Raw genomic sequence first — 27,835 nt, 5'->3', positions numbered from 1 at the left:
GTTACCAATGCTGAAGCATCACAGTTGATGTCAGGTGTCTTTCTGGTCCTGACAGAGGAGTCCCCCAGCTGAGTGTCTGGGTCCCCCTCTCCCCTGATGGCCAGGATTCTCTCCACCCCCTCAGTCCTCTCCTTCTGATCCTCAGAGCACAGCAGTGTTTGGAGGATGGCTTCACTGTGGGCATACCAAGCAGATCTTCTCACAGTCGGCATCACAAGGTCCAGCACCTCCTTCCTCTGGGACTTGAGGCAGTCCAGCTGAAACAAGATGTGCCTAGGCCCTTCGATCCAGGAGTGCTTGACTTTCACGTTGAACCAACATGGATAATACACTCCAATGATGAATTCCACAATGAATTGCAGATTCTTCTGGTTCTTTCCTGTCAGTCCATGCTTTGACACCCAGAGCCTGAGAAGTCTGTTCGCTGTGGTGAGCCAGCGGCTGTGGTTTACTGGTCCAATCTCCACTAGAGCCAGCCTTGCAGGAAGCACTCCATCCCTGATTGCACAGACAATTTTATAGCCATAGTGTTGATCAGTTGAGAGATCTTCAATGGCCTTGTCAGACAGCTTGATCAGTGGAGGGCCAACAAAGATCCGGGTGAAGTTTGGATTGATATCCAAGTCTGTAGCAGAAGCAAGGAGCTTTCCTATTGGCCCGGAAAATGTGTTGTCTGACAGAGTAGGGCCATCAAGGTGAACAATGAGATGGTGCAGGGGAAGTTCACCAGTGTGCAGGTTGCACACGAACCAGACCAGCTTTCTCCCCAGGTGCAGCTCCAGCTTCCGCATTACTCCAGCTTTCACACCAGTGTTGACATTTGTTGAGTCTCCTCCAATGGCCCACAAGGTCTTATCAAAACCCCTCTCTTTCAGCCAGGCAAACAGGACCTTAGCAATCTGCTCCACATGTGACTCCTCTTTAGTTGCTTTCTCTGGGGTAAAGTGGAACAGATAGTAGCTACCAGGCTCACTAACAACAGTATCGTGTTCTTCCTTGATCTTTGCAGGAAAAGATTGGTCATTGCCCTCAGCTTCCATCATCACATTGGTCAGGTCAATCCGCCCATCAAAGAGGATGCAGGAGATCCCCCCCCTACTCCCTGCACTTCTCATCAAACTCTTCCCCCAGCTCTGTCATCAACTTCTCCTGTGCTTTATTGACCTTGTTCTTATCAATCACTTTACTTGTATTGTCTTCTGTGATGATTCCTGCATCAATCAGAGCTGCAGTTGCTATCGCTGCAGTTGGCCTCAGCCCTATGCCATACCTTACACGAGCAAGGGAAATGTTTAGAATCTCATCATAGCTTTTCTGGACCTTTGCTGAAGCTGCAGGCTCAGTGTCAGTTTCAGGGAAGAGCTCAACTTCAGTGACAAAATCATCTTCAGCACCACTTCTCTCCAATTCCAGATCCTCATCACCATCTGACAAAAATCTCTCAACATCCTTCCTGGCTGCCTTCTCTGCTGCTGCAGCATTTTCCTCCTTGCTCCTTCTCCTTTTCTCTGCATTCTTTTTATTTTCCTGCCTTTCCAATGTCCTCACCTGTCTCTTGTGCTCTGGCAGATCAGGGCTCCCCATTTGGTGGGGTCCTTTACTTCCAACCTTCTCTTTCTGTCCCTTAATGTAGGCAAGATCTTTCACAGGAATCATTTTCTCTCTGCTGCAGGAACAGTTAATGTGGGCTTGGATCACACAGCCCTCACCCGCCTCACAGCCTCCCCCCTCACAACTGGTAATCTGACACTTGCAAGTCAAAATATCAAATAACTTGTCTAACTTGACAATGAACCTCTCTTTGGCATCAAGTTTGCCCTTCCCAAGAGAAAACCTCACTGCCTGATTCCAGACCTCCTTGAGCTTGGACATGATGGTCACCTTTTCATTGATAACAGGAGGCTTGAAAAGAGCATTAGCTTTGCTCCACTGACAAATCAGACCAGGGTAGATGTCAGACACGAGCTGGTCTACTGGGTAGTTCCTCCTGTCATCTTCACTTTGCTCCCTCAAGTAGATGCCATACCTCAGGATATCCCTCACAGTTGGCAGTTCAGACACCAACAGCTCCTGCCCAGTGCCAACAAGATTACTTAAATGAGAACTTGATTTCATCCTTGTTCTGACTTGAGCCATTTTTAGTAGTTCACACTGAAATAAAAACAATAATACGCAGGTAAGTATCCACTACAGACAGATATTAAGGTATTACACAGGTATTACAGAAAACCATCAAAATATTCACTTCACAGGTCACTATTTTCCTTCACATGTAACTCAGGGCTGGCAATAGGTAAGTACACAAATCAATTAACAAATATAATATAAAACAAGGTAATTTACATCTAAAATTATTATCTATTTGTTCCTCAGGTTCCTTATCAAAAACGTACTTACAGGCAATGCCATAAGAAGAGAAGAGAAGACGGATGGATAAGGATTGCCAACCTCCTCAACATCGAGCTTTCAGCAACAAGATGGCTACAACTGCCGTCCCAACAGGAAGTTACCAAAATAAAAGCCCGAACTTCAAAATAAAAAACTTCTCTTTTTTCCAGAAGAATAGCAATATAATCAAAAATTTAATAATAATCAACTGCAAATTGATGTAGGTTAGGGTTATCAGAATTTTTAAAAACCTCAGATTTGTGTTCTACACACCAAAATACGTAATATGAACACCCCTCTCGATTGATTTCAAAAAAAAAAAAAGTATGGCCCGCCCTAATGGAGCAGTGTTTGAGTGAGTGATGATGATGAGTATTGTGCTGACCAAATGGTCCAAGAAGGAAGGAGGGTGCAGGTGGCACCAGGTAAGATTGCACAGGTGTGCAACAACAGGTGTATGGAGAATGGCTGTGCGGAATAAATGGTAGTGTGGAATATCTGGAGTATTGGAATGGATGGTCGTGGAGTGAGTATGGTGGAAACTATGGAGTGGAGTGGATGGTGCGAAGGTGTGAATGGGGGAAGGATGGACCCCCATCACGAATACCCGGGGAGGGTAGTGTAAGTGTTAGGTAGAGGGTATAGGTAAATTGTGGTTGGATATTGGCATCTGTGGTGCGGGTGAAAGAATGATGTTTGGATGGGTGCATTAGTGTTGTGGAAATGGCTGGGCGTGTAGCCTGTTAGTGTGTGGAGTTGGTTTGGGCACTCCACCACTGTGAGGATGTCGGCCAGGTGAGGCCGCAGGTGGGCTCTGGGAGCCGATAGAGTTGTTGTGGATGGGGCCCGAGGATCCGGAGGACGGACCCGGGTAGCCCAGTGCCAGAGGGCACCAAGGGGTGACAGAGCCAGGAGGGGCCTTCCCCAGTTAGATAGGTTAGGTAAGGAGCAGGTAAGCTCGGGTGGCAACTACAGTGGTGGAGGTGTGCAGGTGGGTAGACCTGCTGGGAGAGCTACACGCCCCAGCCCAGCAATTGTGCAAGGGCACCGGGAGATGAATCGAGGGAGTGAGACCCCAAATTGAGAAGCACCACAGTTTGGTCAATGGGAATTTGGTTTTTAGAACCCATAGTGTAAGTTGGCCAATGGTTTGGGAGGGAAAGACCCCGGGTAGTGTAAAGTGTGTTAAAGTCATTTAGAGGATAGTTAGGATTGAAGTCTCCTCGCACCATCTGCATCCACTCACCTGAGGTGACGTACCTCCACACCATGCCATGTTTTTATTATTTTTGATGCAAATGTTTGGAATGTGAGACGCATCATGACGTGGGTGTGACATTGTGCTTTGTGTTCCATCTCTTCCTCCTTATGAGGATTGATGATGAATTTGGTGATGGCAAATTTTGGATAGAGGGATTGTGGAGACGAATTTGGTATAGAAGAAATATGGGGAAGACGAGACAGTAGTGACGAATTTGTAAATGTGTAGATTTTGTAAATATGAGGTAAGGGCAAGGGTAGAGTAGGTGACAGGGGGGGTGACGTACGGTAGGGACGAGTTTTCTCACTTCCCTCTCCGTACGCACTTCGCCTTGCATTGCCTTGCATTGTTTGATGTGTACCCTTGTGACCTTACCCCTCGCTCATCTGTCTTCCACCCTTTGTCTCCCACATGAGGACCTGAGCGCCACTGGGCGCCGAGGGGGAGCGTGCGTGAGTCCGCCATTGTGCGCCCGGAACTCCCAGAACCAGCTGTCTGCATCGATGCACCACATTATGGACCACACATCTGTGGCTGAGCACCACTTATGGACCCCATGGGTTGGGGCATGGCCCCTCTGCTGGAACCGGCCATGAAGGCCCGAAATCTTGCTGGCGGACCTTGGCCACAGGGCACCGATGCCCCACAGGTGAACCATACATAGTCGTCCCCTGTGGGCCATAAATAAATACAAATGGACACGTTGGGTGCAAGTTTTAATACAAATAGGCCGCCAGCAAAAGAAAATGACAACATCTGGAAGAAAGCAAATAGCCAACAGAGGGAGCCAAACAGCAAGAGACCACCTGCAGGGTTAGGGGTTGTTGATTTATTTTTTATTGATGAACAGTGATGACTGTGCACCGATTGGTGCCTGAGGGTGTGTTGGTGCGTTTTGGGTGCTTACATGGTGCGTCGATGCAGAGCAGACTGTCTCCCCACCAGAAAGAACAATCACAGGTCCTGGGTTGCGTTTTGTAAATAAAAGCAGAGTCATTGTAAATAATGCTCCCCACCGTCAATGTATAGTTTGAAGACCATTCCGCAATTCGGTTAGCTGTGGGTGTGAGTCTGTTAGGTAGGGTGCAATGGAGCAGCGGGACATATTTATTTATGTTTTAAAACTGTCGCACTCAGGGTCAGGTTAAAAGTAGAGGGAACTACACCTACGTGTCACACTAAATTAAAGTTATAGGCCCGGGTCGTGCCTAAGAGGAGGAGGGTGCAGTGTTGCGGAAATGAGGATTGTGTTTTTTTCATTGTGTTGTTTTGTATTGTAAATTGTTATGAATTATTGTTTAGTCTGAGCCCTCCTTGCTCCAGTGTGTATAAAGGTCAAAGGGCGTCCCGGTAGTTAATTCCATAAAGCATACATTGAAGGACACTATAATATCCCTGTTCAGTAGTTTATTTCCTTATTCTGTGTATTAGGTTAAGGCTTTGTCTTCCATTAAAATGACACTCCATTGCACCAAGTGAAATAGATAGATTCCCTTCATTCCCCATTCCCACTCCCAAAACTTCCATTGCCAAGCCTCAATTTCCAGCTACATCCCCTCCAAGTCTCCATTGCCAACTGCACTGGGCAGTTTGCCAGTTTGTTACAGCTGTGGGTTGTTTTCGCCCCAAAACCACCATTGAACATGTGCTCGGGTCGGGGAAGAAAAGCGTGCCCGCCCGTCGTCATCAAGGGCGGAGCCAGAGGGTCGCGTGACCAACCAGGGCCGAGGTGAGCACACCGATGGGCGTGTCCTGAAGGCCGGCGGCTTAATCGCTGGAGGCGCTATAAAAGGCGCGCGCACAAGAAGCAGGTGGGTTGGTCGTCAGTGGTGGTCAGTGGTTGCGTTGAGTGGTCAGTGGTTGCGTTGAGTTGTCGGTGGTGAGGAGTGATTGGACCAAGAGAGAGAAAGAGTGGTTGGACTAAGCAAGAGGTGGACTAAGCAAGAGAGAAAGAGTCCTGGAGTTAGTGAGAGAGGGAGAGAGAACCCGTCACGCCAGACCCCCCACCAGCAGCGTTGGCTTGGCTCCACTAAGCAGCTCCGACCCGTTACCGCGCGCACATGACAGGATCGGTGGCATCGGCGGCCGTCGAGGTCCAGCCCGACGTCCCGTGCGGGATCAAGCTCCAGCCAGCTCCGTGCCTTCGTCCCCCTCCAGCCACCCACCTCCTGTCATTCCTGCCTGCAATTTCCCCATTCGTGTACGTGTTTGTTCTGTTTGTTTTGTCCCTGGGGATTTAATTAAGCTTGTATAAGGAATTTTCACTGTGTCTCTAATATCTTCTGTATATTATTTTCTTATCTTTCCTTCTCCTTGGTTATTTTGAGCCTGTAAATAGTAAATAAATTTAGTAGTATTTGCCAACCTTTTCGTCTCCTCCTTCTTCTTCACATCCGTGTCGCTTTTGTCTTTTCCCTATTGAATATCTGTGGCGCGATACGGCCAACGTTCGGGTGAATCGGGGAAACTGTTAGGTCGCGGTGCCATCCGCTCGGCAAACCAACATCCTTAACCGCGGACCGTAACAATACCTTTCTCTTCAGAACAACTCCTTTCCTTTTGTATCGAAAACAATATGGCGGAGGGGTAACGTAATTAGCTGCCACTGCATGGCAGCACCATCTAGACATCATCCTTGGTTTCTTTGAAAACTACAATGTTTCAACTAACCCCACATTCCAACTAGCCCCACCTTCCAGCTAACCCCACATTCCAACTAACCCCACATTCCAACTAACCCAACATTCCAACTAACCCCACCTTCCAACTAACCCCACATTCCAACTAACCCAACATTCTAACTAACCCCACATTCCAACTAACCCCACATTCCAACTAACCCCACATTCCAACTAACCCAACATTACAACTAACCCCACCTTCCAACTAACCCCACATTCCAACTAACCCCACATTCCAGCTAACCCCACCTTCCAACTAACCCCACATTCCAACTAACCCCACATTCCAACTAACCCCACCTTCCAACTAACCCCACATTCCAGCTAACCCCACCTTCCAACTAACCCCACATTCCAACTAACCCCACATTCCAACGAACCCAACATAAGAAACTAACCCCACCTTCCAACTCACCCCACCTTCCAACTAACCCCACATTCCAACTAACCCCACATTCCAACTAACCCCACATTCCAACTAACCCCACATTCCAGCTAACCCCACATTCCAACTAACCCCACATTCCAACTAACCCCACATTCCAACTAACCCCACATTCCAGCTAACCCCACATTCCAGCTAACCCCACATTCCAGCTAACCCCACATTCCAACTAACCCCACATTCCAACTAACCCCACATTCCAACTAACCCCACATTCCAACTAACCCCACATTCCAACTAACCCCACATTCCAACTAACCCCACATTCCAACTAACCCCACATTCCAACTAACCCCACATTCCAGCTAACCCCACATTCCAGCTAACCCCACATTCCAACTAACCCCACATTCCAACTACCCCCACATTCCAACTAACCCCACATTCCAACTACCCCACATTCCAGCTAACCCCACATTCCAACTAACCCCACATTCCAACTAACCCCGCATACCAACTAACCCCGCATTCCAACTAACCCCGCATTCCAACTAACCCCGCATTCCAACTAACCCCGCATTCCAACTAACCCTACATTCCAACTAACCCCACATTCCAACTAACCCCACATTCCAACTAACCCCACATTCCAACTAACCCCACATTCCAACTAACCCCACATTCCAGCTAACCCCACATTTCAACTAACCCCACATTCCAACTAACCCCACATTCCAACTAACCCCACATTCCAGCTAACCCCACATTCCAACTAACCCCACATTCCAACTAACCCCACATACCAACTAACCCAACATTCCAACTAACCCCACCTTCCAACTAACCCCACATTCCAGCTCACCCCACATTCCAACTAACCCCACATTCCAACTAACCCCACATTCCAACTAACCCCACATTCCAACTAACCCCACATTCCAGCTAACCCCACATTCCAACTCAACCCAACATTCCAACTAACACCCACCTTCCAACTAACCCCACCTTCCAACTAACCACACATTCCAGCTAACCCCACATTCCAACTAACCCCACATTCCAACTAACCCCACATTCCAACTAACCCCACATTCCAACTAACCCCACATTACAACTAACCCCACCTTTCAATAACCCCACATTCCAACTAACCCCACATTCCAACTAACCCCACATTCCAACTAACCCCACATTCCAACTAACCCCACATTCCAACTAACCCCACATTCCAACTAACCCCACATTCCAACTAACCCCACATTCCAACTAACCCCACATTCCAGCTAACCCCACATTCCAACTAACCCCACATTCCAACGAACCCCACATTCCAGCTAACCCCACCTTCCACCTAACCCAACATTCCAACTAACCCCACATTCCAACTAACCCAACATAAGAAACTAACCCCACCTTCCAACTCACCCCACATTCCAGCTGACCCCACCTTCCAACTAACCCCACATTCCAACGAACCCCACATTCCAACTAACCCCACATTCCAACTAACCCCACATTCCAGCTAACCCCACATTCCAACTAACCCCACATTCCAACTAACCCCACATTCCAACTAACCCCACATTCCAACTAACCCCACATTCCAACTAACCCCACCTTCCAACTAACCCCACCTTCCAACTAACCCCACATTCCACCTAACCCCACCTTCCAACTAACCCCACATTCCAACTAACCCCACATTCCAACTAACCCAACATAAGAAACTAACCCCATCTTCCAACTCACCCCACATTCCAGCTGACCCCACCTTCCAACTAACCCCACATTCCAACTAACCCCACATTCCAACTAACCCCACATTCCAACTAACCCCACATTCCAACTAACCCCACCTTCCAACTAACCCCACCTTCCAGCTAACCCCACATTCCAACTAACCTCACATTCCAACGAACCCCACATTCCAACTAACCCCACATTCCAACTAACCCCACATTCCAGCTAACCCCACATTCCAACTAACCCCACATTCCAACTAACCCCACATACCAACTAACCCCACATTCCAACTAACCCCACATTCCAGCTAACCCCACATTCCAACTAACCCCACATTCCAACTAACCCCACATTCCAAATAACCCCACATTCCAACTAACCCCACATTCCAGCTAACCCCACATTCCAACTAACCCCACATTCCAACTAACCCCACCTTCCAACTAACCACACATTCCAGCTAACCCCACATTCCAACTAACCCCACATTCCAACTAACCCCACATTCCAACTAACCCCACATTCCAACTAACCCCACATTCCAACTAACCCCACATTCCAACTAACCCCACATTCCAACTAACCCCACATTCCAACTAACCCCACATTCCAGCTAACCCCACATTCCAACTAACCCCACATTCCAACTAGCCCCACATTCCAACTAACCCCACATTCCAACTAACCCCACATTCCAACTAACCCCACATTCCAACTAACCACACATTCCAACTAACCCCACATTCCAACTAACCCCACATTCCAACTAACCCCACATTCCAACTAACCCCACATTCCAGCTAACCCCACATTCCAAATAACCCCACATTCCAACTAACCCCACATTCCAACTAACCCCACATTCCACCTAACCCCACATTCCAACTAACCCCACATTCCAACTAACCCCACATTCCAACTAACCCCACATTCCAACTAACCCCACATTCCACCTAACCCCACCTTCCAACTAACCCCACCTTCCAACTAACCCCACATTCCAGCTAACCCCACATTCCAACTAACCCCACATTCCAACTAACCCCACATTCCAGCTAACCCCACATTCCAGCTAACCCCACATTCCAACTAACCCCACATTCCAACTAACCCCACATACCAACTAACCCAACATTCCAACTAACCCCACCTTCCAACTAACCCCACATTTCAGCTAACCCCACATTCCAACTAACCCCACATTCCAACTAACCCCACATTCCAGCTAACCCCACATTCCAACTAACCCCACATTCCAACTAACCACACATTCCAGCTAACCCCACATTCCAACTAACCCCACATTCCAACTAACCCCACATTCCAACTAACCCCAAATTCCAACTAACCCCACATTCCAACTAACCCCACATTCCAACTAACCCCACATTCCAACTAACCCCACATTCCAACTAACCCCACATTCCAACCAACCCCACATTCCAACTAACCCCACATTCCAACTAACCCCACATTCCAACTAACCCCACATTCCAACTAACCCCACATTCCAACTAACCCGACATAATGTAGCGACCCATGGGTCCCCCAAGCAAGACCGGCATCAGAATCTCCTTGCTCCAGCCGGTGACGTCACCGGCGGGGATCCCCGGCGCCAGAGTGGCTGGTCACGTGACCGCCAAAGCGTGCCGCACGTGCGGGTATAATGATCTACACCTGTGGATCACGTGACCACCGAAGCACGCCCCGCTTGAGAGGCGTGGCTTTCGGTTTCGGTTTGGGTTTCTGGTTTTGCTTTATAAGGCAGCCCGATAAACGGGCTTTTCAGTGTTCCCGAGTTGGTTTTACGAATAAATATCTTCTCGGACGAGTTTGTGCCTTGCCATCCTTTTGTCCGTATCATGCTGGAGCCCGGACTCCTTCACTGGTGACCCCGAATTTGAACACGCAACCCCGACTGCCCCCGCACGGATGCGGGGGCTGCGAACGGACACGGCAAGCACGCCCTAGCCAGGGAAGCCACCGAAGCTGGTGACGCCGGCTTCTCCCGCACGGCTTCGGGCGCATTTTCGAAATGCTGGAGTTTCGGAAACGACGACGGCCATGACTATGAGGTTCGCGCACCGCGCTCGGCTTCTCCCTTACGACCAGAGGGGCGAGCCTACTCCAAGACCCTCCGAAGGCACGGCCGCTTCGTCACCCTCGCGCAACTACTACTACAACTACAACCGCAACCGCAACTACTTCTCCGACCCTGCATCCTCGGGAGGCCCGCGAGGAACCACGGCAGCCTCCCCCGAGGCCTTGACCAGCCCCTCGGTTGGCTCACCCACTTTTCGCGTGCACCGCTCGAGCCTTCTCGGCACTGCACCCGCGAACTGCAACCTCGGGAGGCCCGCGAGAAAAAACTTCGGCAGCCTTCCCCGAGGCCTTGCCCGGCCCCTCGGCCGCCCCCCCGTCCTACCATCAACCACCCCCCCCCCCCCCCCGCGACCGGCCGGGGGTCGTTTAGGTCGGGTCATCCGGACCAAGTCCATTCTGGGGGGGCGTGTGTAGTGACCCATGGGTCCCCCAAGCAAGACCGGCATCAGAATCTCCTTGCTCCAGCCGGTGACGTCACCGGCGGGAATCCCCGGTGCCAGAGTGGCTGGTCACGTGACCGCCAAAGCGTGCCGGTATAATGAGCTACACCTGTGGATCACGTGACCACCGAAGCACGCCTTGCTTGAGAGGTGTGGCTTTCGGTTTGGGTTTGGGTTTTTGGTTTTGCTTTATAATGCAGCCCGATAAACGGGCTTTACAGTGTTCCCGAGTTGGTTTTACGAATAAATATCTTCTCGGACGAGTTTGTGCATTGCCATCCTTTTGTCCGTATTCTGCTGGAGTCCGGACTCCTTCAATACCAACTAACCCCACATTCCAACTCACCCCACCTTCCAACTAACCCCACCTTCCCCTACATTAAGATGGGGACCATAACATTGTATTCAGAAAGTCTCAAACATCAGGGAACACCTGCCATTGGGGTAAACATGTGAAATTTTGTCACGTGTGGAAACCATCGTCTCGTCTTTGAGGTTCGAAAGATGGGCCTGATCGGATGGGCCTGATCGGAAGCCTGATCGAAAAGGCCTGATCGGAAGGGCCTGGTCGGAAGGGCCTGGTCGGAAGTTGGCCCTTTTATTTCCACTTTTGAAATGAAATATCCCAATGTGGAACTGCATCATTGTATTCACCGGGTCTGTAACATTAGGAATTGCCCAATTCCACTCATATCCCAGAAGGTTCTAACGGAAGTGCATTTCTGGCTACATTTTTAGCTTATCAGCTCACGGCCTAATACTTCCCTTTCCCCTTCCATGTAATTGCCCGAGGATAATACTTTATCTTTATGAGATACGTTCGTCTAACTCACATTTTCACAGGACAAACAACATGCATGAGTTCAAACAAACTTACCATGGATGCTTTTTCATTGCTGGTCAATTTCAGGCCTAGTGGGTTGATGTAATGCATATCTTCGGCTTGTTTCATCGGTAGCAATGTTCGCTTTTTCTGTGAAGAAGACAACAACATCCATCAGTTAGTCATGTGATCACTTTCCTTTTTGCTTGGTGATTCGCCGATTCCTCGCGCAAGGATCCATTCTACACATCATGCAGCGATATCCCAATATTTGGCAATTCTATCTCTTTTCCATTTTACTCGTCAATACCCACTCCCCTTGGGGGGTGGGGGTGGGAAGAGGGGGTGAGGATTTGTTTTCAAAATTGGTGTTGTTTCTCCGCCCCCAATACCCACCGCCTCCAGCAGGGGTCAGTGGTTCAACCACTTACAATATTTCATGTGTGCATGTGAAAAATCGCATGTCGTGACTCCACATTCACGGAGAGGGGAAATCTTTGGTTTATTTAAGGCACATGACCTGACCCTGGACATTTGTTTTCAAAATTGGTGTTGTTTCTCCGCCCCCAATACCCACCGCCTCCAGCAGGGGTCAGTGGTTCAACCACTTACAATATTTCATGTGTGCATGTGAAAAATCGCATGTCGTGACTCCACATTCACGGAGAGGGGAAATCTTTGGTTTATTTAAGGCACATGACCTGACCCTGGACACCCCAAGCAAGAGTGCAAAATTTGGTGGAGACCGGCCAAGCCGTTTTGGATTCCATAAGGAACAGAAATACAGATCCACAAACTGCTATATTTTAGTTCGTGTTTGTAATGTCGGGCATTCCTGAAAGGTTGTTTTTTTTTGCATGTGGTATTCCGACTGCTGTGGCCTTGTTCCTCTAAATACTTTTCCTCACAAGGATTATAATTATTTAATGAACATCAACAACTAAAATAGTTTTATGCCTAAAGTAAGAACCACCTTCAGAGGCCATTTTTCCACGCAGAGCAGGGGTTGGCCTTTTTCGGGCACCGTGGTCCCCTTTTTGAAGTAATGTTTTATGGCCGGATGCCCTTCCTGCCGCCAACCCTGTTAGTCGCCTCTTGCGACAAACACGGAATTACCAGTGACCTGGTACTCAATTTTCCGACCTCTGAAGGATGACAGGCCGAGTCAACCCCCCTGGTGTTAATTCAGCGATCGACCGGGATTCGAACCCAGGATCCTAGGATCCCAAGCCGGCACCCTAACCGCTAAGCCAACGCCAGGCTGCCGAAAGTAAGAACTTTAGTAATTTTTCAGCGAGTGACTGATTTTCTGACTACCATCAGCTGCACTCTATTCTTAATCGACGTTTAAACTCTTTCAGCCAAGAACCTCTCCAAACCGTGGGTCCACAACTGAACAACTGTCGTTGCTCTGCATCAGTAGATCCACAATCTCAGCTGTCCAGACAGTCAGTCAAAGCAACAAAGTTACTGTACTAGTCAAACTTTCTACCTTTCTTGTTACGAGGATTTCATGTATTATATATGCTAGTACTAGCTGAAGGGCCCGTCTACAATGGGCACTTAAGTCCTGCTCTTCTCAAACAGCTTATATAACCGTGTTCCATGATCGTGTATTATTTAATTATTTTCAAATAAAATTATTTTGTTTCCACATATATCTTTACAATTTAATTCTAGCTTCAGTTTCCAATCCACTTCTGGCCTAGCACACTGATTTACACTATATATCTCTTCCTTCCCCTCAATATAATTCATTCACTTTGAATGAATGCATCAACAATAAGCCCTCATACATTTTAGGGCTGGGTTACTGACTCACATTTCACACTTTCCTCTAAAGCACTACAGGCATTCACCATTTGCTCCTCTCCTTACACTGCACACTACATTCTCTACCATCCTCTTCTTTCTCCCTCTTAACATCTCTTTCGATGGGACTAACGTACGCCCACTGGCTCGCGTCGGGTGAGCGAGATGCCGACCCTACACCTCAAACTAATCTCTTTCTTTCAGTATCACTCTTTCTTATCTCGTTTCTCCGGAATGATTTAGGTGCCCATGTGTAGAACATGTGACTATATGACTGACTAAGACTGGACTTCTGTGCTAGGAGTAAGAGCTTTCTTTTGTGACACTGTTGGCCTTGTATATACGTGTCTTTTTGCTAAACATTATAAACCATTTTCCAAACTGCCCGATCATCTTTTTCTATTGGTTCGACATAATGTGTGGATAGTGACACAGAGTTGCATGTTATTATGTTATGTTATTAACCACCATTTTGTGGTTAACCACCATAAACCACCATTAACCACCACCCCACCATTTTGTTATGGTTAGCCATTGGCTACCTTTCCACTTACGATATTGCTCGGCCATTTTGATACCAGTGGAGCGTTGGGAAGCACAGTCCTTATATGGGGTGATTAATTTGCCAGGAAAGTAAAGTGGGATTTTGATGCTGGACCCTACCTAAATTAAGCATCTCAGAGGGCAACCCCATTCCAAAACCATGATCTTTTCTACACCCATTAAACCAGCCCCAACCCCAAATTTTGCTTCTGTATCCATCTTTTCCACCCGTTGCATTCTCCTCTACCCGTTATCATTACCTGCATCCCTTGTTTTCCGTCTCCGTCTATTTTCTCCTTGCTGTTGGTATTTCCCCTTCTCTTTCTGTTGTTCCTTTTGTTGTGTTGTGTCCTGATTTGTTCTGTGTTCTAGCTCTTCCATGAGCCTTGATGATGTCTTTTATGATAAAAAAAAAAGTTTCATAGCCTCCACCTATTAGGCATGAGCTTTGCAGAACTGCAGCCCCATACACCGCCCTAGGATTGTACTGCAGCCAATTACAAGTAGAGAATTTAATTATCTATTCGATAGACCAATCCCTTTCTGGAGAGGGAACATCCATGAATACGTATTTCAGGCCTGTTGGCCCTCCTGATGAGGAAGGCCTTTTATATAAAAATGTTTTTTTTTAAACATATAAACAGTTTAGGATGTGTACCTTAACCCCACGGCCGTAGTATACAGTCCAACAAAACTGTCCCATGAGCATACACGTGTACCTCAACCCAAAGGCTGAAGTACATGGCCAATCAAACACACACATCCTAACTCCTAAGGGTCAGAATGCATGGTCATACAATTGGACGACTCCTACTACTCCTATTACTCCTCAATGTGGGGTTTTATCAGTTTACTCCTCCCCGGAGTGCATTGATCACACAGTACAAGACATAAAGTCGTGATCATACCTCATCACTATAGTGGGTTCCAGGAAACAAGTGCCACACCAGCTAATGCTGCATGCATCCTGACCAAGAGGAAATGACTAACACACATGAACCTGCCTGTGGTACACAAAACAGTTCTGTGAGCAACCAGGAACAATTAAAATTTACAAGATAAAATGTTCCTGACTTTTTAGTTTATTTTTTAAAAGTTTGAAATCTACATCTTGCTCCCAGAACTGTTTATACATGTACATGCATTTCATCATATAGATACAATGACTGATTAAATATGGTAAGTACAGTAAGTACTGCACAATATGGTAAGTACTAAAAAAACCCTGTATCTATCTATAATTCCAGTAATCTCTGTACGTCTGTACGTCTGTACGTTTGTCTGTGACCGCTGTTTCTCGACAACTACCGGTCCGATATACTTGAAACTTGCCAGGTATATTGCTGGGGACCCGAGGATGTGCCTTTTCAAGGTTTGAAATTAATCGGACAAGTACTTACCGAGCTATGGCGATTTAGCCGTTCGCCGTTCGCTTTGCCGTTGCGAATGGACCAAACCATTCATGTAAATAGAGGGGGGGGGGGTTCTGTGGTCGTTCGCTTTGGCTTTGCGAATGGACCAAACCATTCATGTAAATAGAGGGGGGGGTTCTGTGGTCGTTCGCTTTGGCTTTGCGAATGGACCAAACCATTCATGTAAATAGAGGGGGGGGGGGGGTTCTGTGGTCGTTGCGAATGGACCAAACCATTCACATCGAATCATCGAATCACATCGAATGGACCAAACCGTTCGCTTTGGACCAAACCATTGCATGTAAATAGAGGGGGGGGTTCTGTGGTCGTTGCGAATGGACCAAACCATTTCATGTAAATAGAGGGGGGGGGGGGGGATATAATTTTAGATATATATATAGTACGGGCATTGGCAAGGAACAGGCACCCACGTACGGGCAATGCCCTAGTCTATCTATAATTCCAGTAATCTCTGTCTGTCTGTACGTTTGTCTGTGACCCCTGTTTCTCGACAACCACGGGTCCGATATACTTTTAACTTGCCAGGTATATTGCTGGGGACCCGAGGATGTGCCTTTTCAAGGTTTCATATTAATCGGACAATTACTTACCGAGCTATGTCCAAAAAACGATTCAACCAATCAGAGAGCAGCGAACGATCGCGTGTGCCGAACGTGGCGGGCACACTCTGCCTCGGATGGCACATTTGAGAGCGTATTCATTTATTTCACGTTTGCAAACTATGTTGGCGTTAAACTATGTTTTACAACTAATAAAAACGAATTTGCGATTCATTCGCTTTCCTGCGCGTTTGTGCACGCGATGGCGATTTCTTTACCAAACTCCGGAAGCCGTTCGCTTTGGACCAAACCATTGCATGTAAATAGAGGGGGGGGATTGTCACCACTCGCAAGCCGTTCGCTTTGGACCAAACCATTTCATGTAAATAGAGGGGGGGGATATAATTTTAGATATAGATATAGTACGGGCATGCCCTAGTATTATAAAAGAGATTAAGGGTGAATGCTTTACTGGGGAGGGGTAAAGCAACTTTCAGGCCACACAGTATTATACAACAGTATATTAAATCATGCACACCAGTCTTTATTTGTTTTATCATCAAATATAAATTACTTGCAGTCTTCTCTTTGCGTCAATGATGCTGAAGTAGCGAGAGATGTAGATATTGTCAAATTTAATGTTGGAGTTGAATTTCCAAGTATATCTCATAGCCCTGGAAAGACAAGGTGACACAAAGTTTGATTATTGCTTTTTTTCGAGCAGAGGATTTCAAGTATATCTAAGCATATCTCACAGCCCTGGAAAGACAAGTTAACACAAAGTTTGACAAAGCCGACGGTTGACACGAAGATCTCCACATTCTCAGATGAAAAGGACAGAGTCCAGGAGCAGTTGTGTGCAATTGGATTGGGTGTGTCCAAAGAATGAGGGGTTGGAGCGACAATAATTGGAAGCAAACACAGAATTGAGGGATTCAGCTGTCTTGCTGTGTAAAGAGAGGGAAGGGATGGAAGGGGAGCATAATCCGGAAACAGACTTAACAAGGTGCCAGCAGGTTTGAGTTGTGGGCTTTGTGGAATGATCCGAGGTTGCCTTCGGTTGGGTTTGTCTTCCAGGAAGATGTCAGATTGAACACAAGATTTTGTCCACAATACTGTTTGTGAATGGAAGCCTATACTTTTTATAGATGAATCGAGCTTCAGTTTCGACGTCTGTGGATGCCAGAGCCGTCAATTTAGGCATCGTAATGAGCCGCCACACAAGGAATAATTTCTAGTTTGACTGCTATGGCTGCGGCTGTGAGCCTGGTGTTGGCTTAGCGGTTAGGGTGCCGGCTTGGATCCTGGGTTCCTGAGTTCGAATCCCGGTCACTCGCTGAATTAACGCCAAGGAGGTTGACTGAGCCTGTCATCATTCAGAGGTCAGAAAATTGAGTACCAGCTTGATAGGATGAATTAAAAGTGTCCCTGAATTTAGAATAGGTACACCCTATCTCTGCATGTCGTAAGAGGCGACCAAAGGGTTTGAGTCAGGAAGGGCATCCGGCCATAAAAAAAAATTGCCTCAAAAAGGGAACCATGATGATTGTCATGGGGCCCGCAAGGCTAAAAAGCTCTAGCAGGGAAAATGGCCTTTAAAAAGGAATTCAAATAAAATTTTTTTACTGCTGTGGCTGTGTTAGTGGGTCAACCAAAGTGACCACTATTTCAATGCTCATAAAAACCTCCATGTTTCATACCAGAAATTTTACTGGTAAGCAATTAATGATGAGATCTTCATTCACAATGTTGATAGTAATATTGATTCAAACAACCTCGCAGAGTAGGATTGTTGAGCAGTACCTCAATGAAGAGACTTCTCTAAATGGATTGACCAGCTCACTTTCTCAAAATGAATCCTAAATATAAAGCATCTGAAAATGCAAAGACCGTCCGTGTCTGTTTGTATTCAGACATCTTCTTCTTTTTATTCCATATGCTAAAACTAATGAAAACAGTTTTTTGTTTTTTTTTTAATTTATGATTTTATACAGCCTTAACCTTTGACCTTTTGATCTAAAAACACAACCAACTCCTACCTTTTGATTAGTGAACCAATTCAGTGACCTGATATGCAAATTCTATACATTTCAGGTCAATAAGGTGAAAATTGGTGATTTTACACAACCTTGACCTTTGACCTTTTGATCAAAAAAAAAAAAATCCTCTAGCTTATGATTGGTGAACCAATTCAGTGACCCAATATGCAAATTCTTAAAATTTCAGGTCAATTGGATGAAAATTGCTGATTTTAGGTGACATTGACCTTTAACCTTTTGACCTGTTGACAAAATTATTAATTTGTCTTCTCCATATATTACTATAATTCACCAAATGTCCGTCCGTCTGTCTGTCTGTCTGTCTGTCTGTCTGTCCGTTCGAAGGTACCGTAAAAACTGCTGAACCGATCGCAACGATATTTTGGGTGGATAATCCTGGGATCTCCAGGAGTAAAATAGGCTATTTAGTTTTCCCAATTTAAGCTTTGGTCTCCAGCATTCTCAGGTTTGGATTCCCGCATGACATTCACATTCGCATAACGTTCAATGTGACGATGTTTTCATTGTGACGATGTTGTTTTCCCGGGTGCCGCACAAACGGCTGCACCGATCGCTGCACAGCTGCACCGATCGGACTCGGTGACCTCGGACAACGACCTTTTATAAGGACACGGGTCCCTGCTTAAGAGAATTCTAACCCATTTCAACTGAAGGAAACACGTATCGGGAGTACATTCGACATAGCGATTGTGAACACGATTATCGATCACGATTCATGATCACGATCACAGTGTATCGATCACTGTGGGACATTTGGTGAATTATAGTAAGATACTGTTTTAGTGGGGCAACTTAGCATAACAATTGTGCATTTTGTGAGGAAAGCACCAAATTTGGCACACTAGTAGACTATCATATTGTTGCGGATATGAGGACTGTATATTTTTTTGATTGTGTGAATTATTATTATTGTTTATTCTGCGCCTCCTGCCTCCGGAGCTGTGTAAAGGTCAAAGGGCATCCCATAATTAGTCCATAAAGCATCCACACCACAGCCAATCATAGAATACCCCTGTTCAATAGTTATATCTTATTATGTGTTTTAGGGTAAGGCTGTGTCTCCCATTAATTGAAATACTCCATTGCACCAGTGAAAGAGATAGATTCCCTTCATTCCCACTCCCAACACTTCCATTCCCCCCTTTTCGTCAATTGCAATTCGCATTGCCAACTGCATGTTGGGCGGTTTTCCCTTCATCTGCCATTGGCCACGAGGCAGGGTTGGGGAAGAAAGGCGGGTCCCCACCTCGTCATAGAGGGGAGGAGTGAGTCAGCCCCACTGAACCAACCACGAACAAGGGGTTGGACTTGGAGAGGGTGTGGAGAGAAACATCGAGGAGGTTCGCGAAGGTTGAGGGGCGGGGCCTATATAACCCGCAGGCAGGGCGTGTCCAAGGCAGATGAGCTTTTACAGAGTCGAGGAGGGAGGAGATCAGAAGACAGGAAGGCCTTGAGTTGGACTAAGCAAGAGAGGAATTTGTTGGACTGGGTGGGACTAAGAAAGAGAGAGAAAGAGTCCTGAAGCTTGTGAGGGAAGGAGAGAGAACCCGTCACACCAACCCCCCACCAGCCGCGTTTGCTCCACCAAGCGTTCACCTCCACCAAGCTCCGCGTTGGTTCCACCGAGCGTTCACCTCCACCAAGGCTCCACCAAGCTCCACGTTGGCTCCACCAAGCGTTCAGTTCCACCAAGCTCCGCGTTGGCTCCACCAAGCGTTCACCTTCAGCGATCCACCTCCTGCGATTCCTGTCAGCATTCCCCGCGTGAGTCTGTCTTTTGTTTGTTCTGTCCCTAGGTTAATTAAGACTGTAGGTAAGCTAGCGTTGCACTGTGTATCTAATCTCGTCTGTAAATAAACGTGACTGCTTTCTTCTTGATTATATGTGTAAATAATAAATCCAATTACTCTTCTGTACGTCTTCTCGTCTTATTCCTTTTTCCTCTTTGTATTCGGTCGCTTTAGAGTTTTCCCGATTGAATAGCGGTGGCGCGATCCAGCCAAAGTTTGGGGTAAATCGGGTGTTAGAGTCGGGGAATAACTGTTCGGTCGCGGTAATACACCACCGCTCGGTCAAAATAACATCTTAACCGCGTCCGCAACAATTGGTGTCGAGGAGTGGGATACGAGGCCCGAAGCGCGCTTAACGCGCTCAAAATTACAAAGTGCTGGAAATTTGTGTTGTTGTAAAGGAAAACCCGAATTTTGAAATCGCGCCATGGCTGGTCAAGGCGATCGGATGCCGGTGGGTGAGCTAGAGGAGGGGTTAGGAGTAACCCAGGATCAAATGGAGGGAAGCAATGAGGAGGCGGTTGAGGGAGTATCAGACGCACAAAATGGCGCTCTCGCGCACGTGGTATCAGACGCACAAAGTGGCAGCTCGCACGAGCGCGGGGTAGCCACGCCCGCTGCGCAAATAGCGGGAATTGATGTGCGGGACCTCATGGCGCAGATTAATGCAGCCATACTAATGGCAAATATGGGGCTAGAAGCAAAAATGGATGCTCAGGGTGAACGAATGGGACAAATGGGGAACCGGATGGATGCTCAGAGTGAGCAAATGAGGGCTCAGAGTGAGCAATTGGGGGTATTGGGGGGCAAAATGGGAGAAATGGGGGGCAAAATGGGAGAAATGGGGGGCAAAATGGGAGAAATGGGGGAACGGCTAGAAGCTAAATTAGAGGGGTTAGACAACGGGATAAAAGAGGTAAAGAATGGGTTAACGGGGGTGGAAAATAGAATGGCTGCCCAGGAGAATCAGTTAGAGGGGGTGAAAAATGGGTTAATGGGGTTAGAAAATAGGATGGAAGACAAATTGCGGGAAATAGGGGAGCAATCCGCCCGGGAAATCGAACAGATGGGGAACCAGATAGAGGAGGTGAAAATCGGGTTAGAAAGTAAATTGGAGGCTCAGAGGGATGAATTGGGACAGATGAGGGTAGCATCCACAAAAGAGAGGGAGGAGATGAAAGAGGAGATACGACGAGGTGTAAGTGAGGAGGTCTCGGGGGTACGCGAGGAGGTAAAGCGAGGCGAAAAGCGTATAGAGAAAGAGGTGAGGAATAATACGGCGAGGTTACAAGGGGGAATAGAAGATCTGACGGAGGAGGTGGAACAGCTGACGGAGGGACAGACTGAGTTAGTGGAGCAGGTTCAAAGGAATACTGCGGTACTAGGAGGGTTAAAGGCGACACAAAAAGAAATTAAAAATGACTTGATAGCGACACAGAGGCAATGTCAGATGGTACGTGAGGGACTGACAATGAGGTTGGACGAGGTGACAGAGGTAATGGAGACGAAGGACCGGCAGGTGAGGATGCACCTAGAGACGGTCACGGTAGCCTTAGAGGACGAACTTGAGGAGACGCACCGGGAAATAAAAGAGGTGAAGCAAAAATTAGAGGAAGTGGAAGAAGAGGTGAGTGAAATTAAGAAGGGACGGACAGAAACTAAGAGGGAGATAAAGGAGGAAGTAATGGAATATGTACAAGGTCGGTGCTCAACTCATGAAGTGCTGCTCACTAACCAAATAAAGAGTTTGCAGGTGGCAGAGGAGGTGCGGAGACGAGGTGCCAAGGTGAGTGGCGATATACGAGGAAATGTACATGATGTGAGGGGAGCTTCAGTCGGCTTGGGGATTGGTTTGGATCCGGGTGTTCGTGAAAGGCCGTTGGTGAAGTGTGCGACAGGTCTGGTGTGCGAAGAAAGGTGTGCGAGAATGTCCGACCATGGGGTGTGTGAGGAAAAAGTGCACGCCGAGGAGTGAGTGTGCCGTCAAGAGTGAGTTGGTCAAAGCGCGTGTGCGAGGGGGTACATGGAAGCGCGGTGTGGTAAGTGTTACGGAGGAAGTAACGAAAGAGTGTGCGCAAGAGGATGCGCGAGAAAGGTGTGTAACGGACAGGTGCATGGGGAAAGAGTGCGCTGTCAAGAGTAAGGGGGAATGCACGCCTGTGGTGAGTGTTACAGAGGGTGTAACGGGAGAGTGTGCGCAAGAGCGTGCGCGAGAAAGGTGTGTAACGGACAGGTGCATGAGGAAAGAGTGCGCTGTCGAGAGTAAGGGTGAGTGCGCGACCGAGAGTGGAGGTGAAAGTAGTGAGAGTGACACGGAGCATGAGTTGGTTGTGACAGGTGAGCGAGGATGTACACCTGGAATGGAAGGAAGCACACCTAGAATGGTAGAGCGTGTATGGGTATGCACGCTGGAATTAGTAGTGAGGCACGTGGTTGGTTGTGCGAGTGAGAGCACACCTGTGATTGTCACACAGGAGGTGACCGAGGAGGGGCGCGAAGAGGTGTGTTGGTGAGGTGTGCGAGCGACGAGTGCGTGCAAAGGTGTTCGGTGGTCAGGTGTGTGACCAAGTCTGTGAGCGGAATGAGTGTACCGAGGTGTGTAAGAGAAGGTGCAATGACGAGGAGCATGGGAATAGCTGGATGTATGAGCAAGAAAGGGGTAGCGTATGCGTGTAAGCATGCAGGTGAGGCATCGACGGTAATCGGGTTAGCGGTTAGAGTGACTTATAGCCGAATCGGGCCCTCGGTGCGTGCCGGGCTTCGCGTGCCGCGAGAACCAGCGGGGATCCGAGCCACGGCGGGTTCGAAAGGACCGCCGTACGCGATCCACGCTGGGCCTCGCTTGGAACGGCCGCGTCCGTGCTCCACTAGGCGGAGCGGGCAGCCCGATAGGAAGGGTCGTCATGACGACCACTTTTTATTGAGACGTTCCGGCAGGTCGAGATCGGGCAATTGGATGGCTCCGCGCCGAGGTGGTGCGTGGGATCTCGGCACGGGTAAGCCCCCGTCCCTGCACCGAGTGCCGGACGCATCCAGCCGCCGGCACCAAAGAACCCGCGTTCATTGCTCGGCTGTACGAAGCCGGGCTGTAGACGTGAATTGGCGCACCGAGAGGATCTAATAAGTAGACGGGTGATGAGGTTAGTGTTTTGGACCCAAAATTAGAAAAAGGCAAAATTTAATGATTGGCAAAGGATTGGCAGAGTGATGATTGGCAATGGTACAGTGATTGGCAGATGATTGGCAAATTTTTGATTTGTTGGATTAGGTGTGCAAAATTTATAGTGGGACCTCCCCGATGTGGTGGGATGGCAACCTTGCCATCCCTCACAGCGGGGGGGCAAAGGAGCACTAGCTTATGGGGTGTATGGCAGTGAAAACTAGCCCGGGTGGGTTAGGATATTGTGTGTAGGGATCTAGCGAAGATGACCTTAGGTGACGTTAAGGTTAGGTAGTGACAAGGATACCTGTAGTGGGGACGCAGGTAGATTGGTGTGGATTATAATGACGAGGGAGCGCAATAGTTTAAAGGGATGACTGGGAAGCGCAAGTTTCAGAGGGGAGTAGGTAGATGAGATGATGCCGTGTGTTTGAGGATTGAACAGGTGTGATTGCACAGGTGTGCAACTGAACAGGTGTATGGAGCAGTGTATGAGGGAGCAGTGGTGATTGCGTGTTGTGTTGACCAAATGGTCCAGGAAGAAAGGAGGGTGCAGGTGGCACCAGGTGTGAGTGCACAGGTGTGCAACAACAGGTATGAGAACAGGTGTATGGAATAAATGGTAGTGTGGAATATATGGAGTATTGGAATGGATGGTCATGGAGTGAGTAGGATGGAAACTATGGAGTGGAGTGGATGGTGCGAAGGTGTGAATGGGGGAAGAGTGGACCCCCATCACGGATACCAGGGGCAGGTAGTGTAAGTGTTAGGTAGAGGGTATAGGTAAATTGTGGTTGGATATTGGCATCTGTGGTGCGAGTGGAAGAATGATGTTTGGATGGGTGCATTAGTGTTGTGGGAATGGCTGGGCGTGTAGCCTGTTAGTGTGTGTAGTTGGTTTGGGCACTCCACCACTGTGAGGATGTCGGCCAGGTGAGGCCGCAGGTGGGCTCTGGGAGCCGGTAGTTGTGGATGGGGCCTGAGGATCCGGAGGACGGACCCGAGCAGCCCAGTGCCAGAGGGCACCAAGGGGTGACAGAGCCAGGAGGGGCCTTCCCCAGTTAGATAGGTTAGGGTGAGGAGCAGGTAAGCTCGAGTGGCAACTACAGTGGTGGAGGTGTGCAGGTGGGTAGACCTGCTGGGAGAGCTACACGTCACAGCCCAGAAATTGTGCGAGGCACCGGGAGATGAATCGGGGGAGTGAGACCCCAAATTGAGAAGCACCACAGTTTGGTCAATGGGAATTGGTTTTTAGAAACCATAGTGTAAGTGGCCAATGGATTGGCAGGGAAAGACCCCGGGTAGTGTAAAGTGTGTTAAAGTCATTTAGAGGATAGTTAGGAAGAAGGATCTCCTCGCACCATCTGCATCCACTCACCTGAGGTGACAGGTACTCCACACCATGCCATGTTTAATTATTTTTGATGCAAATGTTTTGGATTGTGAGACGCATCATGACGTGGGTGTGACATTGTGCTTGATGTTCCATCTCTTCCTCCTTATGAGGATTGATGATGAATTGGGTGATGGCAAATTTTGGTTAGAGGGATTGTGGTGACGAATTTGGTATAGAGGAAATATGGGGAGACGTGACAGTAGCGACGGATTGGTAATGTGTAGATTTTGTACATATGGGGTAAGGGCAAGGGTAGTGTAGGTGACAGGGGGGTGACGTACGGTAGGGACGAGCTTTCTCACTTCGCTCTCCGTACGCATTTCGCCTTGCATTGCCTTATTGATGTGTACCCTTGTGACCTTACCCCTCGCTCATTTGTCTCTTTTGTCTCCCACATGACCTGTGCGCCATTGGGCGCCGAGGGGAGCGTGCGTGAGTCGGCCATTGTGCGCCCGGCACTCTCAGAACCAGCTGTCTGCATCGATGCACCACATTATGGACCACATGCCTGTGGCCGAGCACCACTGATGGACCCCATGGGTTGGGGCATGGCCCCTCTGCTGGAACCGGCCATGAGGGCCCGAAATCTTGCTGGCGGACCTGGGCCACAGGGCACCGATGCCCCACAGGTGAACCACACGTAGTCGGCCCTGTGGGCCATAAATAAAATAAAATGGACACGTTGGGCACACTTTATTGCAAATAGGCCGCCAGTAAGAAAATGAAAGAATGACAACATCTGGAAGAACAAATAATAATAACCAGCGGAGGGAGCCGAAGAGCAAGAGATCACCTGCAGGGTGAGGGGTTGTTGGTTTTATTTTCTTGAACAATGGTGACTGCACCGATTGGTGCTTGGGTGTGTATTGGTGCGTTTTTGGGTGCTTTAATGGTGCATTGATGCAGAGCAGACTGTCAACCCCCCAGAAAGAACAATTACAGGTCCTGGGTTAGTTTTGTAAATAAAAATAGCGTCATTGTAAATAATGCTCCCCACCATCAGTGTATAGTTTGAAGACCATTCCGCAATTCGGTTAACTGTGGGCGTAAGTCTGTTAGGCAGGGTGCAATGGAGCAGCGGGACACATTTATTTATGTTTTAAAACTGTCGCACTCAGGGTCAGGTTAAAAGTAGAGGGAACTACACCTACGTGTCACACTAAATAAAAGTTGTAGGCCCGGGCCGTGCCTAAGAGGAGGAGGGTGCAGTGTTGCGGATATGCGGACTGTATATTTTTTTGATTGTGTGAATTATTATTATTGTTTATTCTGCGCCTCCTGCCTCCGGAGCTGTGTAAAGGTCAAAGGGCATTCCATAATTAGTCCATAAAGCATCCACACCACAGCCAATCATAGAATACCCCTGTTCAATAGTTATATCTTATTATGTGTTTTAGGGTAAGGCTGTGTCTCCCATTAATTGAAATACTCCATTGCACCAGTGAAAGAGATAGATTCCCTTCATTCCCACTCCCAACACTTCCATTCCCCCCTTTTCGTCAATTGCAATTCGCATTGCCAACTGCATGTTGGGCGGTTTTCCCTTCATCCGCCATTGACCACGAGGCAGGGTTGGGGAAGAAAGGCGGGTCCCCACCTCGTCATATAGGGGAGGAGTGAGTCAGCCCCACTCAACCAACCACGAACAAGGGGTTGGACTTGGAGAGGGTGTGGAGAGAAACATCGAGGAGGTTCGCGAAGGTTGAGGGGCGGGGCCTATATAACCCGCAGGCAGGGCGTGTCCAAGCCAGATGAGCTTTTACAGAGTCGAGGAGGGAGGAGATCAGAAGACAGGAAGGCCTTGAGTTGGACAAAGCAAGAGAGGAAGTTGTTGGACTGGGTGGGACTAAGAAAAAGAGAGAAAGAGTCCTGAAGCTTGTGAGGGAAGGAGAGAGAACCCGTCACACCAACCCCCCACCAGCCGCGTTGGCTCCACCAAGCGTTCACCTCCACCAAGGCTCCACCAAGCTCCGCGTTGGCTCCACCAAGCGTTCACCTCCACCAAGGCTCCACCAAGCGTTCAGCTCCACCAAGCTCCGCGTTGGCTCCACCAAGTGTTCACCTCCAGCGATCCACCTCCTGCGATTCCTGTCAGCATTCCCCGCGTGAGTCTGTCTTTTGTTTGTTCTGTCCCTAGGTTAATTAAGACTGTAGGTAAGCTAGCGTTGCACTGTGTATCTAATCTCGTCTGTAAATAAACGTGACTGCTTTCTTCTTGATTATATGTGTAAATAATAAATCCAATTACTCTTCTGTACGTCTTCTCGTCTTATTCCTTTTTCCTCTTTGTATTCGGTCGCTTTAGAGTTTTCCCGATTGAATAGCGGTGGCGCGATCCAGCCAAAGTTTGGGGTAAATCGGGTGTTAGAGTCGGGGAATAACTGTTCGGTCGCGGTAATACACCACCGCTCGGTCAAAATAACATCTTAACCGCGTCCGCAACAATATTATGAAAAGATCTGGATGTTGGGCCATCTCAGATTCAGAGATTTGATTTTTGCAAGATTTCGATTCGATTGGGATCAAAGAGAACACCTTCTTCGTCTTCTGTACAGTGAAGTTGCCAGCCCTGAATTCTCTGGCTTCATCTGGGTGCTTCATTGGGAGTGCAACCATGTCCCTCAGGTGAACAGGGACCCACCTGGCATAGTGTGTGTGGGCTAAGGCATGGAACCATGGGACCAGTTCCGTCAGGGCATCAAGGTACATCGTGAATGAAGCCTGCCGCAGAGAACGCACGTAGACCAGTACCAACATCTCTAGTTCCAGCACAGTTGCCCAGTACTGAAAGTTGGGAATGTCTTCTCCTCTCTGGTGACACAGTCTTCGAACTCAGGCAGGTCTTCTGCATCATCAGCATATGTCATACAGTGGCGTTCATACGCACGGTGTTGCAGGATGTGCAGTGCCGCTGCAGTGATTTGATGAGCTCTTCTTGTGCGGGTGACGTGGGCAGCTCGCAGGAAGGAGTCGGCCGTCCCTGGCGTTGCAATCTCAGCTTGCAAATCTGCAAAATCTGCAAATCTTGCAAAAATCAAATCTCTGAATCTGAGATGGCCCAATATCCAGATCTTTTCATAATATTGTTACAGATCGCGGTTTAGATGTTATGATGACCGAGCGGTGGTGTATTACCGCGACCTAACAGGATCCCCGACTCACCCGATTCACCCAGACGTTGGCCGAATCGCGCTACAGCTAGTCAATAGGGAAAAGACAAAGGCGACACGGATGTGAAGAAGAAGAAGAAGACAAAAAGGTTGGAAATACTACTGAAT

At 48.1% G+C, this 27,835-nt stretch overlaps 1 protein-coding gene across 1 annotated transcript in view; it reads right to left on the bottom strand.

Annotated features, from left to right (window-relative positions):
• Positions 1–27,835, bottom strand: part of LOC137415529 (E3 ubiquitin-protein ligase DCST1-like) — a 147,792-nt gene that overhangs the window by 21,401 nt on the left and 98,556 nt on the right. The window contains exons 13-14 of the mRNA XM_078772676.1: positions 16,726–16,825; positions 11,879–11,974 (exon numbers count right to left, since the gene is read on the bottom strand). Coding sequence (XP_078628802.1) covers positions 11,879–11,974; positions 16,726–16,825 — 196 coding nt within the window. The remainder of the gene's footprint in view (positions 1–11,878; positions 11,975–16,725; positions 16,826–27,835) is intronic.

This window comes from Myxine glutinosa, chromosome 2, assembly GCF_964187855.1.
Source record: "Myxine glutinosa chromosome 2, kmMyxGlut1.1, whole genome shotgun sequence".
Taxonomy (NCBI): domain Eukaryota; kingdom Metazoa; phylum Chordata; class Myxini; order Myxiniformes; family Myxinidae; genus Myxine; species Myxine glutinosa.
This window is presented reverse-complemented; position numbering and strand designations above follow the sequence as displayed.